At 36.6% G+C, this 14,713-nt stretch overlaps 1 protein-coding gene across 1 annotated transcript in view; it reads right to left on the minus strand.

The window, feature by feature from the left end:
• Window positions 1–14,713, minus strand: part of DNTT (DNA nucleotidylexotransferase) — an 88,098-nt gene that overhangs the window by 54,795 nt on the left and 18,590 nt on the right. The window contains exons 4-7 of the mRNA XM_033066289.1: window positions 13,117–13,287; window positions 11,811–11,882; window positions 8,980–9,103; window positions 7,749–7,881 (exon numbers count right to left, since the gene is read on the minus strand). Coding sequence (XP_032922180.1) covers window positions 7,749–7,881; window positions 8,980–9,103; window positions 11,811–11,882; window positions 13,117–13,287 — 500 coding nt within the window. The remainder of the gene's footprint in view (window positions 1–7,748; window positions 7,882–8,979; window positions 9,104–11,810; window positions 11,883–13,116; window positions 13,288–14,713) is intronic.

The raw sequence follows: 14,713 nt of genomic DNA on the forward strand, positions 1-14,713 counted from the left end.
TTTCAACTTCATGATTCATTGTGGCTAATAATAGATGAAATGACTGGAAAAATAATCAAAGCTCTAATGACAAAAGGAAGTATCTGAATTACTCCAATAGATTATCTTTTAAATTGACTTGGATAGCCATTAATTTGATTTTCTCCTTTCCCAACTTAATTTTTAATGGATTACAGAAAATTAAAAGCAGAAACTTGTGAAGATCCCTGAACTTTCACAGTTGCTGTGTTTCTAACTCCCTCCAGAGAATATTTTCACTTGCAGCGTATCAATACCTTAAGTTTAACATTTCTAATCTTAGGGAGTTGGGGAAGGCAAAGCTGTTTTACTAAGCTTTACAACCAGGCAGATCAGATTAGAACACCTCCAGGTTAAAACTCTCATCCAAACTAGGCTACAGTTTATCAGAGGAAAAGTTGTGCTCATGAATGATAGCCAGGCAGTCTCTCCAGTCTGTTACTAGAATAATTGCTAGATTATTCCAGGAACTGCTCAAATTTAAGTGTGTGCAAACTACCATATCAGCTTCAATGTTCAGCAAGTAGCTTGCCTCACAGCTCCTTTATAGCAGATTTCCCCTGGAAAAAAAAAATTAAATACCAGCATATAAAAAATGTATTTCTTTTAATAGCAGTAGAAAAAAGTGAGTAGAAATTACAGTTTGGACTTGAGTACCTGGATAAAATTTATATCTTCCCTTACCACAGTTGGTGTTTTGGAGTAAAAAAAAGCATAGAAATAACTGTACCTAAGAACAGTGTAATGCAAAGGTACACTGTAGCAACAAAATACAAGTAGAATAAGCAATCTGTGCTTAGGAGTTTACCTGAAAACTTAATGCAAGAATCTTTTGCAAAATTAATTCTATTAGTTTAGCAAGTAAGTCCAGCACTATTTTAATCTTAGATCTGAAGGGAAAGAAAATAATTTGAATAATAGTACTTCAAATACATGTGCTCTGAGAATCTAAAAAAATTTGGTGTTATGCCAGGTATTGTAACCTCATTGCAGAACATCTACAGCCTCCAAAATAATATTCTTATTAGGAATATCCAATATCAAAAGGTCAAATAGATCTTTTTATCAGGATCAGAACTTGTGATCAGATGTTCTATAATTTATCAAGAAGTTCAGCCAAAAACCACATGACAAGCTTGATTAAATAAACCTCAAAGTCTTGCATATATTCTAAAGCTTGGAAAGCATAATATTCTTCAGACATTCAATCTCACAGTCTCTCCGTTATGAGCATGTGCCAACACAGTTAGATTAATGTGATTCCACATGCCATATAGAAGTCTTATTTCTGAAACAAAGGTGCCACAATAACCTTGGTTATTTATCACTGCATGAACCTGTAAAATAATCTCTCAAAGTGTTTCTTTGTCTCAGTTATTTCATCTTATCTCCAAGATTGAAAGAAGAGATATCTTTAAATTATTTTCTTGGTACAGAACAGGAAAGGCCAGAATCTTGTCCCGTGACATTACTTTATGCATTCCTTTGCCTTGTAGGAAATGTCACTGCACACAGGAAAGAATTTTTTGCATTGTAATATACAAAAATATGGCAGTGGTACCTGACAAACAGAGTCACCCTGTCCTTTGCTCTCTTCATTGCTTTTCTATTAACAATTCTTATCTACAAATTTTAGAGAGTATCAAATCCTCATTTCTGAAAGATAATATAAAATTCAAGCATGGAGATAGTGATCTACACTCAGGTTCATGTTAGAACTGAATTAGCAATAAGAGAGACTGGGAAAAATCTTCCCTGAAGACTGATACAGCATGGAAAAATTAACCTCCCACAATGATAAAAAAAAAAAAGACAAGATACACAAATTATTCTTCATTATGCAATGCCCAAGACACTTGAACAACTTCTTATGAACTGCTATATTAAAAATTACCTAAAATAAAGCCTCTCCTTAATCTACTTCACTTTCTCTAATGGCTAACGTAGGAGAAGCCAACAAAAGCGTGTCTAACTAAATATTGGAGAAAGTGAGAAGTGAAATCATAATACTAAGAGGATCTCGAAATAATTTTCAAAAAACTAAGCACTTATTGATGATATAGTAACCATGTCCTCAAAGCATAGAGGTACAGTTCTGCTGCTGCAGAGCTACCACAACTGTGTTACATGCAACACCATAAAATTGAATCTTAATTTGTAAATAATTTGTGAATCATATGGACAGAGCACACAGAAAACCATTCTGAAAATTCAGTTCTTATATATATATATATATATATATATATAAAATATTTTTATTACTGTATTTAATTCTTATTCCAGATCCTTTTAGTAACTTCTCCAGTCAAATTTGGAGGTTGTGGATCCATGTATTGAGAAATGAATAACCAGTAAAGAGACTGAAACCACAAACTACATATAGGATATAGTGTTTCCTCCAAGCATTTTTGCTCTTATGAAACCCTTAATTTAGATCACATCATGGGGCAAAACCAAGAATCATCAGCTAAATCAAGTTAGGTAAAACCCAGGATCTTACAGAATATCATGATAATGCCCCAGTGCATGGCAACGTCTTATTGTGATTGCTCTGAAACCATATACTAATATGGAACTACAGGAAAAAGGGGAAAATCCCTCCAGTTTCAGTCTCATGAAACTTACTGTGAAGTTATTTTTCTACTTGTCATTACTAATGACCCTACTACAATGTTAATATTGCTATTAATGACATTAACATACTGCTAACAGGAATAAAATCTTCTGTAACACGCAGTGATATACACAAAATGAGATAATGCCATTACTGCAGAAATCTCTTTAACTCTCTTCGTGGAATAAAATTACTCTTTTAATACCCACAGAAAAAGTGTTGTCAGGTCCACAGTTTAACTCATTTAAAAATTATAACACACATTAGCCTGAACTACACTCCTGCCTTGGATATAGTTGAGAAGTGCATTATTAATCAGGGAAGTTGCTTATTAGAATAAGGGATTTCTTCTCCCCACCCCAGGGCCTCTGTTTCTATAGGAAGGGAAACTTCACCCTCAGTGGCTTTTGTAAATTATGAGGTGCTGTTCCCCACCTCAGAATTTGTCTTATTAACTTAAATCTCAAAATAAGAAAGGTTGAGCACTGAAAATAATACTATGCCAATTCAAACAGGTTTTGCATGGCAAATTCAGGCTTTCATATAAATCTGTCCATGGTGTGATTTATATTGCAACATCAGCATCTTTGATTCTTCCTTCTCTGCTGCCACCCTCCCTGACACTTTCCCTGAACAATGAAATACATTCCACACCACGTGGGTGTGATTTATTTTATAACTACAATTGCTCTATTTCTGTATTTCCATGCATTTCAGTGTTGCAATTTCTGTTTCAAAATGACCCAGATAAGTGTTGGAAAAATTGAAAGAAAAATAAAAACTCTCCCAACACCTCAATTGAAACTACTCTCACTGAAACCCAAGGAATGTTTTACAGTTGGTTAGCCAAATGCTCCTGTAGGAAAGCAACAAGGGATAAGCTTATTTATTTCTTAATTTTTGCTCCTGAATTATTTCAAATTAGAAAGATATGAAGGGTTGCCATCATGATTCTTTCATTTTCTACAAGACTAGAAAAAAAAGCCATACAAAGGACCAGAGGTGAAAGATGAACCAACCCAAAGAAAAGTCCATGAATAAGTTCAATGGGATTTAAAATAAAGCAGAAAAAAACCTATTACAGTAATTTCACGATTACAAGCCACACCGTTTTGACTAAAATTTTGCTCCCAACCTGGAAATGCGGCTTACACTCAGGGGCGGCTAATATGTGAATAATTTTCTGACATTTCCAACCCCAGAAGTGCAAACCGAGGTGCCAAATTGAGCAACTGCCAGTAAAACCCAGCTTTTCATGATTGTTACAAATTGGTTACTCTGTTTCGCGGCGGGTGGAGCCGGCCCCGTGCTGGCAGTGTGGGGGGCAGGGGAAGGCGGGGAAAGGCGGAGGACTCCCTCCTTCAGGCAGCGCAGCCTGGGGAGAGGTGGGGGGCTCCGTGCTGCCATCCCCGCGGCCCAGGGGGAAGGCGGGGGGCACCCGTCCTCGCCTGCCGCGGGAGTGGGAGGTGCTCCTTCCCCTCCTGCCACCGTGGGTGCCAGCAGGCTCCATGCCCGCCTGCTGCCACCGCCGCGGGTACCGGCAGGCTCCGTGCCCCGCTGCCACCGCAGCGAGCCCAGCGGCGGGGACGGCCAGCCCCGAGCGGCCCCGCCGAGCGGCAGCACTGAGCTGGGCCACGTGGCCCCATCGGCAGCCCCATGCCCGCACGGCCTGAGCCGAGCCAGTAAACAACCCCCCCGATCCCGCGATTCTGTTACTGTTTGGTAACTTTGTTGCACACGGGTTCTCACTGTGAATGACAGAGTGGCTTATAATTGGGTGCGGCTTGTGTATGGACAAAGAATGAAATGTTTGCCAACACCCGGTGATGCGGCTTATAGTCAGTGTGGCTTGTAATCCTGAAATTACTGTAATTACTTTGCCTTTATACTATGCTTCTTGATTCTGATTTTAAAAATTTCTACATCATTTGATTTCTTGACATTTCAGGAATTTAAAGGAAAATATCTAGTAACATAACAAATATATTCATCCATGGGTCTATGCAATAGATTTAGGGAAAAGAATGCAACTTTCATCTCAACTTTCATCTTTTATTTCTATTGAATCTCCCAAACTGTAGGTCTCTATGGAAGTTCTGCTCACTGTAATTCATCCAGTTATCCTTCATGGTAAGGTTTATGAGACTCATGACTTTCAACTGTTCAATCAAAAATCTGAAGGGAAACAATCAACTGTTCATTTTTTCCAAGTTATGAAACAGGAATACAAAGCCAGACAAACCTGGACCCTGGGGAATCAGTGTATCATTCAGAGCCATCATGAGATATTTTTCCTCTTATGTTAGCAGTGTAGAATGTGTAGTATGAGGGGATGTTTTAAATGATATAACTTGGCTATTTTATTAAATTATTTACATAATGATGAAAGGAACAAAAAATAATTTGGTAATTGAAAACTGTGAGCTACTTAGCTTACACAAACTTCTTGCTGAAGAGCATTGCCACTACAGGCAAAAGGCAAAAAAGAGCAGTTGTAGTCAATCTTATTGCTACTCAGCAATTAAAAATTAGCTAAGAGGAAAGTGGTATCTCAATCCATCAAGTTATCTGCAAATTCTACATTGCAGCATTTATTTTCCATGGGCTGGTAAAATACCATTTAGGACTGACATATTGAAACTTATCGTTTAATATATTCCTGGACATTTAAAGGCATATAATTAGTATACACAATTACCCACTAGTAGGCATCAATAGATACTTAAAAATTTTCTCTTCTGCCTTGATACACCCATTTAGAGATACAAAAGCTTATTTTTTAATTAAAAAGAGAATGACTATCATATCTCCCCACAATAATAAGCAAGACAAAAGGCTTATATTTGATTTGTGAGATTCAAACTGTGAACTAAGCTGCCAACAAAGCTCACAAATACATTCTAATAGAAGAAACTGGGACTTTTCAGTAAATAACCTGTAAGGCTCTGACCCATCTAGGCATGTGTTAATCAGTTACAGTAATTTCATGATTATAATCCTCACCATTTTGACTAAAATTTTGGTCCGAACCCGAAATGTGGCTTATAATTAGGTGCAGCTTATATATTGACAAAGAACGAAAAGTTGCTGTTTCAGTTTGGAGGACAGGTGTCTGCTGAGAAAGGCAGGAGCTTCTCTTTGAAATCGAGAATGTAAACCCCCTCCCTCCAAATTATTATAATTTTGAAATCAAACTGCTCTCAGGCAAAGATATGGGAATTAGGAATAACAGTTCTTTTCTAGGGAAATTAAAATAGAAATACAGTACTACAAAGAAACAAACGCCAAACCCTGACAAAGTCAGAGTACAACCTGACACCTCATCAGGCAGGGTGTTGGTAGCAGTCCCATTAAATGGTGGCTGCATCCTCCTGCAGTGGCAGATGTGATTCAGTTGGAGCAGTGCTCCTGTAGAAGGTACGGTTTCTTTCTAAAGGTCCAGTGGTGATGTGGAGAAATCCGGTTTTCCTCTGGAGTCAGTGGAGAAAGGGGCTCCCTTAGTGTCCCAAAACCTCTGTTTTTATCTTGGTAAGAAATGTTGGGCTCTTCCCCCTGGCTGGAGCAACTTCCAATGGGATGCAGTAATTTTATCAGTCACACAGTGGGACTCAATGGGCCATTAGCAGAAAATGACTTGCTGGAGGAAGGATGGGTTGTGAAAAGATAAAGAACAATGGCCCGCCTGGTTTCAATGGATGGCCCATTAGCAGAATATCTGCCAGTGAGATAAGGATCACTGCCCCCACCCTCAACAGATGGTGATAGAATAGATACTTTTTATCACACTCTGTATTGTAATGTGCGTCTTATAATCAGGTGCGGCTCATATACGGACAAAGAATGAAAAGTTGCTGACACCCGGAAGTATGGCTTATAATTGGTGCAGCTTATAACCGTGAAATTACTGTACATCCAAGTTACCAAGAACACAAGGTCTCTGACTGATTTGCATTGGTGGGGAAAGTCTCTTAAAGACACCCTTAAACAGCAATTCTCTTAAGAGAGACATCACATGTCTTAAACAAAGGCTCACAGAATGAGGTCACTTGATGTTTTGAACATAAAATTTTATCTTGTTCTTAAACCTCTGGTCAGGGTTCCTACTTAATGATTCTTAATGACCACACAGCTTTATAGAAATTATGCAGCTGGCAGCTACCAACATTCTTACAATAAATATGAGATATATAAGGAATAATTATAATTATGATGAAAAGGGGCAAAGACGATAAAAACATTCAGCGCAATCACTGTACTGTAGAAATTATAAATTACATAAGGTCTTCATTTAGTACTGGACTGAGTCTAAGACCTATCTAGGTTTACAATATTAAAACGCACAGGTGATACATTAATTGTTAATATCCTTTTCTTTTGCTCTCATATCTGTTTAAGGTGCTTGAGAATCACAGAATTCTATATTTTGAGTTCTACCAGACTAAATATCTTTGAAAGCTTCTTTCATATTTAAAATTTAGTCAAAGTTTTACAAAGTAACAAATTCAGCAACAAGAGCTAGAGCTGACTACATTTTTTTGTCTAAGAGCATAACATGTAGAGCAAGAACATAATGCGGAATGAGAAGTTTTGCAGAGCAAGACCGAAATTATTTGTAACAAAAAATCAACCAGGAAAGGAATTCTGAGATCATCCCATCTGTACAGATGTTAGTATATATTTCATTTGGTCAGTGCTTTATAGTCATTTTAGTAACTGTTTACTCCAAGTATACTTCTAACACTACAAACTCTGCCTCAGCACGTTTCACTCCTGTGACTAAGATCTCCTTAAACCATGCCCCCAAAAAAGCCCAAACCAAGTCTGCCTTAAGCCTATTTTATCTTTCCTTCAAGCATGGCCTTACAATAGTCTCAACCTTGGGCAATCAGACCCAGTAAAACTGACCATCTACAGCAACAAAACACACGAACCTGGGAGTATCACAGAATTGCTCTCCTGTTTGAAAAAAAAAACAAACAACAAACAAACCCACAAAAAAATGTTGAAAACTAACTCTTTCCCATGAATCTTCTTTGATTTTTCCAACATACAAACACAATCTTTTTTTTATGCACCTGCATATAACAGCCAAGTGACCTCATTGTTTTTCACTCACCTCCTGAAACCACCAGTTATGGTAACTAAAGCATCTGGTAGAAATGAACACACAGTATTCTTGACAATCAAGCTTACTGCATCTGCTTCTGCCTTAGACACACAGCTAACAAGGTCCTCATAGTAGAGAAACCCTGGAAATCAAAGGGAAAAAGTGCTGATCACTCCACAGAAGTACTAAAATCTACATAGCATTATTCAAGGTCTAAAGGTGGTGTGGGTACAAGGCACCACAGGCAGCCTCTTTCTTCCCTCATCTTTGTCCTTAGAGTTGATACATATTTTTGTCACCATAATTTGTCATGTAATTTGTCAACACAGCAGTGGCAACAATTGCTCCACTTTCTTAGGACCTGCATATTTATAAATTATTCCGAATTTCCTCCCAGCTCCCATCAATGGAATTTTTGGATGTACTGTTTCAAAAGGCAGTCTTCCCGAAATAATGGTGCTCTACACAAGTCCAGAGTTCAGAAGTATGTGGAATATCCCAGCTACCTTATTTCTGATCACAGGGCTTGTGTCAAAAGAATCCAGTATGGTAGCTTGCTTCACATTTGAATATGACACGAAAAAGAAAAAGGGATAAAGAAGTATGAACAGAAGAAAGCTGACCCAAGGGATTCTGAGGTGAGGTAAACATGTTAATTTAATGCAAAAATAAAGCTACATTATTTAAATGTCATCTTACAGAATATGTTTTCCTTAATGTAACTAATTTCTTTGTTTCAGTTAGTTCATTTATTTAGGGAAACAGTGCATACGTACACAATCTGTGGGGAAGTAACATTATTTATGTTTAACACTTTAAAGCTAAGATGTGCTAGGATTACAGAAAAAAAATTTGTAAAGTACTTTACTACAAGTCTAGATTTAGCAGTAAAGTAGGGCTGCCTTGAGGGAGACAGATCTCTGAAAAGTAGTTCTGGGCTTTCCAATTCTGTAATTTTTTCACAACCTGTGCAATAATGAAGCATTAATAGTTTTTTGTATAAGATATTTCATTTGGTATCTATGCAAGCAATTTAAAAAATATGTATATTCCTATGATTTGAGTGACACCATTTCTAATTGGGAGCTCAGCTGGTCCAAATATTTTCACCTAATAACTCAGTATTCACAAGACTGCAGCAAGAGAGCAGATGTATAAATGAGCTTTGGCTTCCCCTGTGATTCTGTTATCAAGTTCTTAGAGCACTAAGATACAAGTTTTTATGACACTTTCAGTTTACCTGCTTTCTGCATTTTTGACAGCTTCAGGGTCTTGTCAGCTTTCACCTCTTCCACAGTTCGCAAACCCATTCTGTACCATTTCTCAGATGTCTTCACCCCCACTCCAAAGACTGAAGTAAATTGCTAAGGTCAGTAGAAAAACACTTCAGTGTTGTTTTTTAAAGCAGCAGTGACTTAATAATAAGTAGGTAACAACAAGGCTCCACATGGAAAGCAATGGGTGGAGTCATTGAAAATAAAGAGTGTGATGCAAACATACACATTCAGCTTCCCTTCTCTGCATGACTACATTGAACAGAGGACTGGTTTTATACATGGACAGTTCTCATTAATGCGAAATCTAAACAAAAATACAGTAGTAGACCCAGCACCTTTTTGTAATTCACTAACATGTACCCTTTTAACTAAGGTTTGAAGTAAGGGTAGTAATCTTTATTTTTACTCCATTTCTTAATAGGTAGCTCAATTCCTTGACATTGATTTGATAGAATAATAGATGTCACAAGGTTATCTTCATAATTTGACTGACATTATGCCTTTCTGCAATATGCACTAACAGCTCTCAAAACAAAAAAGCAAAAAAAACCCAAAAAAGCAAAAAAACCCAAAAAAAGCAAAAACAAAACAAACAAAAAAACCCAAAAAACAAAAACCAAAAAAAACCCCCAAACAAATAAAACCACAAAAAACAGAAAAATGACAAAAAAAACCCCAAACAAACCAAAAAACTGACACACAATAAAAACAACCTAAAACACCTCAAAATCTACCAGTCCACCAGAAATGTTTGTGTGATCATATTCCATCTATTACCAAGTAATGTTGTTCACTCACTCATTACCCATGAAAGGATGTAAAGCAAAAATGCCACAGTTGTAAGCATCACTCAATGGATCGATATCTCAGCTGAACACTGATGAAAGCAAGAGGGAAAAGCAAGAGGGAAAACTTCCATGCTTGTTCTTGTTGTTCAGTTTGTCAATACTGTAGTTCTCCACACTTTTATGGAATTCAATGAGCAGCTCTGTTAGACATGAATAACTGCTCTTTTCCATTGAATACACAACCTCTGAATTCCAAACATGCTAGCTTTGTGTTTTTGTGAAGATATTAATTTCTTGGAAATAAAGATAAAAAAGAGAAAAATTAAAATAATAGATAATATTAAATAAGAACTGCCCTGCATTTTGTATATAATGTGTGAAATTACCTACTCTTTGTCTGAAACATGGGAGCTTATAAAAGGATATGATTTTTCAAAATACTTAGATTGTTATCTTTTAATGTTTTTGCTAATGCTGAAACATTTTCAAAAGGGCCTGTTACTGGGTTTTAAATGATTCTAGGAGATTAATTAACACTGAGACAAAGAACTAAAGTAAAAGGATTCTATGCACCCAAATTTTTAGGGAAAAAAAAAAAAGTGGTTTTTTTTTCTTTCTGTACTAAGATCCATTGTTATTTAGGATAGTTATGGATGCTACAGATGCTGCCAGCAGTGCAGCAAAAGTAACAGGGAGCCCATTTCTTCAGTTGTGTGTGGGGTCACTGCTTCTTTTCAACTGGTGAAAAGAATTACATAAACTCTTCCGTAAGGCAGTAAACTGACCCTGTAATTCGTGTCCCTACATCTAAAACATTGACTATAATTTAATTCAGTCATTTGAGAACCATGGTCCTAGGGCCAGCAGTGATCTTTTAAGCCAGGATAAGTAAAGAAGCAGGCACCAGGACAATGCTAAACAGTAAAATCTGGGAATTCACTAATATAAGATTCTTCTTAGAATCTCATTAATAAATTGGTGGAAACAACTGGTTACAACTAATTTAGACAAAATGTTGAGATGTATGCTCAGCTGAGAGCCACCTAAGTTTGTTGCAATTTTGTATGTGAAACAAAGCATAAAGTGTATTTGAGATAATTTGTCTCCTGATAGGCTTTATACTAATCTCCAAGAGATTTTCTTAAACCCTGAAGTGTAAGATTTAATGGTTGTTCCTCAATCATATTGTAATGAAATAATGCATTAATAAGCAAGTCTTCCTCTTGAATCCTGCTCTACATGTGAATCCTCACCTCTTTTTGAGTATTGCTAGAGATGGCACCAACAACTGGCTCTAAAATCCTTCCATACCTGTATTGTAGGTCAGAGAGACTGGAAGAGCCTTTGGATAGCTAAGTGAGTGATGCCAGGGGGAATTAAATAGTCCCATTTGTCTTACTCTGCTTTAATTTTTCTGAAGACAGAGGTTATTTATAGAAACCAAAAATGCAGATAAAACTGGGGGAAAAAAAGTTTGTTCATCTTACATGTTTCCAATGGAGAATTCAATAAATATTTCAGTAATGGGAATTGCAGTATTTATGTGGTTTAGATTCCCAGCAACTATGAAGAAGTGTGACTAAGAATGCACAATCTGCCTAAGGAAGAACCAGCTGCGGTCCTCCTGCATCACACAAAAATGTATTACAATAGATCTGAGTAATCTTCTTCACCTGGCATTTTCTTAATTCCAGAATAAAATGAAGCAGTGTTAAAGTGATAAACAGCTGAGGCAGAAATAAACCCAACATGACATTAAACTTACAGCAAAGATTACGTTACATTACATAAGAGCAACTATGTATACATCACATTAATTAAAAATAGAAAGTTATTTCACATTATTTCTTATCACTGTTCCCCAATTTCCCTTTCTTTTTATTCAAGACCTATCTTTCTTTATACTTGATATTGGTCATCCCTTTATAATAAAATTGATGGCTTTGTCCAAGTTCTATTATGGGTGGGAAGTTTTAAACAACAGCAACAAAACTCAAAGGATTTACCTTAAATGCCTTGTATCGCTCATCATTTAACACTTCTTTAACCTTAGAACTCTCTCCTTCTTCAATAATCTCCTAAACAAAGAAAAATATTACTTATAAAAAATAAATTTAAAAATCTGTTGTAAGACCTTACCACAATTATAAGATTTAGTGAAATAATCTAAAATCAAGTTGCATCAATCTTTATCAATCAATAAAGAGAACTAGCAAGCATATTGTTTTATACCCACAGGATCAAATTCTGCAACCCTTTCAAAGACAGAAAATTACTGAAGGATGAAGGAGAAACTGGAACCACAGAATAAATTTCACAGTACTTACTCACTCATAAATTTACTCAAGGATGAAGTAGAAACTAGGACCATGGAATATATTTCACAGTACTTATTTACTCATAAAGTCACAGACAGAAAGCTGTTATTTATCATAAGCTAGCAATGACTTGTCCTGAAAATTAGATTTCATTATCTGGTTGAGTTTTCTACTCTCAAAAGTAAGATCATTGTAAGAACAAATACATTTTTTTCTGAAGTGTACAATTCTTTTAGTCTTTCTGATAAAAATTAAAAGCAAAACTAACATGTGGGATCATGACTAATCACAGCCCCCCATATGGAAGGTATTAAAAGCACTTCAGAGGTTGCATTCTTAGCTGGTGGCATGGGGCAAACAAGGAGCCAGAGCAAAGCTCAACACTCAGCACTGACCCCTCCAAACAGCTGAGACCCCTGAGCTGGAATAGCAGCACTTGGAGATGTGGGTCCTGGAAAGGGTAAGAACTAAAGAAAAATGCAGGGAATACTCCAGTTCCAGTAAGAATGTGGAGTTCATGCATCACCTGGATAAAAGGCTCTGCTATAACTATATATAACTTGCTATAACATAGCAAGGTAAGATTTAACATTAAAGTACTAAAATATTTACCACTTCCACAAAAAGTAGCATTTCTAATAAAGCATTCAGGTGAGTAAAGTGATGTTGCCAAGGGCAGAAGTCACATGAACAAAACTATTAACAGTTAACCTGTTGTATTGGAATCAGAGTGAGCCCTTAGAAATTCCACGCAAAGCTGACACTGCTTTATTTATTCCCTTGTATTTATTCACTTGTAACCCTCATTCCTCAGAGTGGGGGTTCCATGTCAGAGCCTTGTGTTACAACAAAAGGTTTCCAAAAATCATTCCATTGTTGGAAACGTGGATAACACATTGTTATTACAGGAAATGCAGAAGGTCCCAGTGCTCCTCTCTGTGACCTGGAAATGCTGATCTGTGAAAGAATCAATTGGCAGATAATTCACAAGTACCTCAATGAGATCTCTGACTTGGTCTCCTACGCAGGGCAACCCTTGTATATCTTTCATTCTGGTTACTGAAAATGGAAGAGATTTCAGCAAAGAAGATGCCCTTAAAAATTCCAGGCAGAATATTTCATTTTCTTTGAACTCATAATTTTCAGCCATTACCTCAAAGGCATCCTGGGACAGGGAGAGGTAAAGAAAGAAAACAAAAAAAAAGTTAAAGTTTAATAAAAGCATAAAATATTCAGTATGCTTCTTAGAAAGGTTACTTTGTATGCTAATTCAAGAATTACTTCTTTACACCAGAATGACAAGATAGAATTCTTTTTAAAAAAGTAGACTAATTTTCGAGCAACTTGAAGCTTTACAGGTATCATAAAAATAGTATTTTTAGAGACAAATGTAAAAAAATATTTTGATCTGTAGCAGAGCCGAGCTTGAAAATCTTTTGTGAGATTTGCCTTCTGTATTCTGTGCAGATCTGACAAATCAGTGTCAAATAGAATAAAAATTTTTAGAACTATGCCCAACCATAAGTAAACCATCAGCATGCAACATCTGCATTTTCAGACACAACCAAATGATGGAAACCACCTTCAACTTTTTGAACATGTAGCCATGTTTCTACTCGGTAACTTAGGGAACAAACTCTACTTTTCCTCATTATTCAGATGCATAACCTTGCAAATACAAACACATTTTCTTTATGGTTCTTTAGCTATCCATGGTTTGGTTTCTTCAACATTGCACTCAAAAATACCTGAAGAATGTCCATATAGTTGGTTTTTGGTTTTTTTTCTGCATGACCCATATGGTCTGTTCCCTGCATTTCATTTCTAAAATTTGCTGCTATTAATATATATATTTTTATATATTCTGTGGTGGGGGGTTGGAAACAGACCACACAGTGGTGTAGAGGAATTTTGTGGCTCTTTGCCACTGTAGAATATCAGCTTTTGAGAGAGAACCAATGCTGCAAAATTATTTTGTGAATAACCTGAGAACTTATGAAGGTTTTTAGTTGATCAGCAGTTGGAAAAACAAGTTCTGAGTGAAATCTTGCACAAACCTCAAAAAATTTCGAGGGTGCAAAATTAAGTGATTTCTTCACAAATGCTTAAGAGTTGACCATTACTAGAAGAGACTTTCACTGTTCAGGATATTTACCTAGAGCCCAGAGCAGTGACTGCCAGTGTGCATCTGCCTGCAATTATCACTTTCCAGAGTTGTAGGCCGAGTGCCTGTTCAGAAATGTTTTTGGAACAGATATGACTAAAATCAAGAGACAATAAATGGCTTACCAGAGCAACGACTCCAGTGCAAAGTAGGAAGGAAGAAGATTGTGTCTTTTTCCTGCTCTCACTGTTCATGTTTAGTCTCAAATTACATTTCATTTGTAATGAATGTACAGTTTATATAGTTTAAAGAAAAATAATTTTAGATTTTCCTTTGTGTGCTTTATACTGGAAGACAAAGACCAGTAAAAACTATCAGGCCTCGTGCATCGTAAATGCTCTATGCGTGATATCTCCAGGTGAATCTGTCCCAAGCCCTAACACCAACTGACATGACAGCAAACGCAGTGAAGTCAGCTCTTTATTAC

The sequence above is a fragment of the Catharus ustulatus genome, chromosome 8 (genome assembly GCF_009819885.2).
Source record: "Catharus ustulatus isolate bCatUst1 chromosome 8, bCatUst1.pri.v2, whole genome shotgun sequence".
Lineage (NCBI taxonomy): Eukaryota > Metazoa > Chordata > Aves > Passeriformes > Turdidae > Catharus > Catharus ustulatus.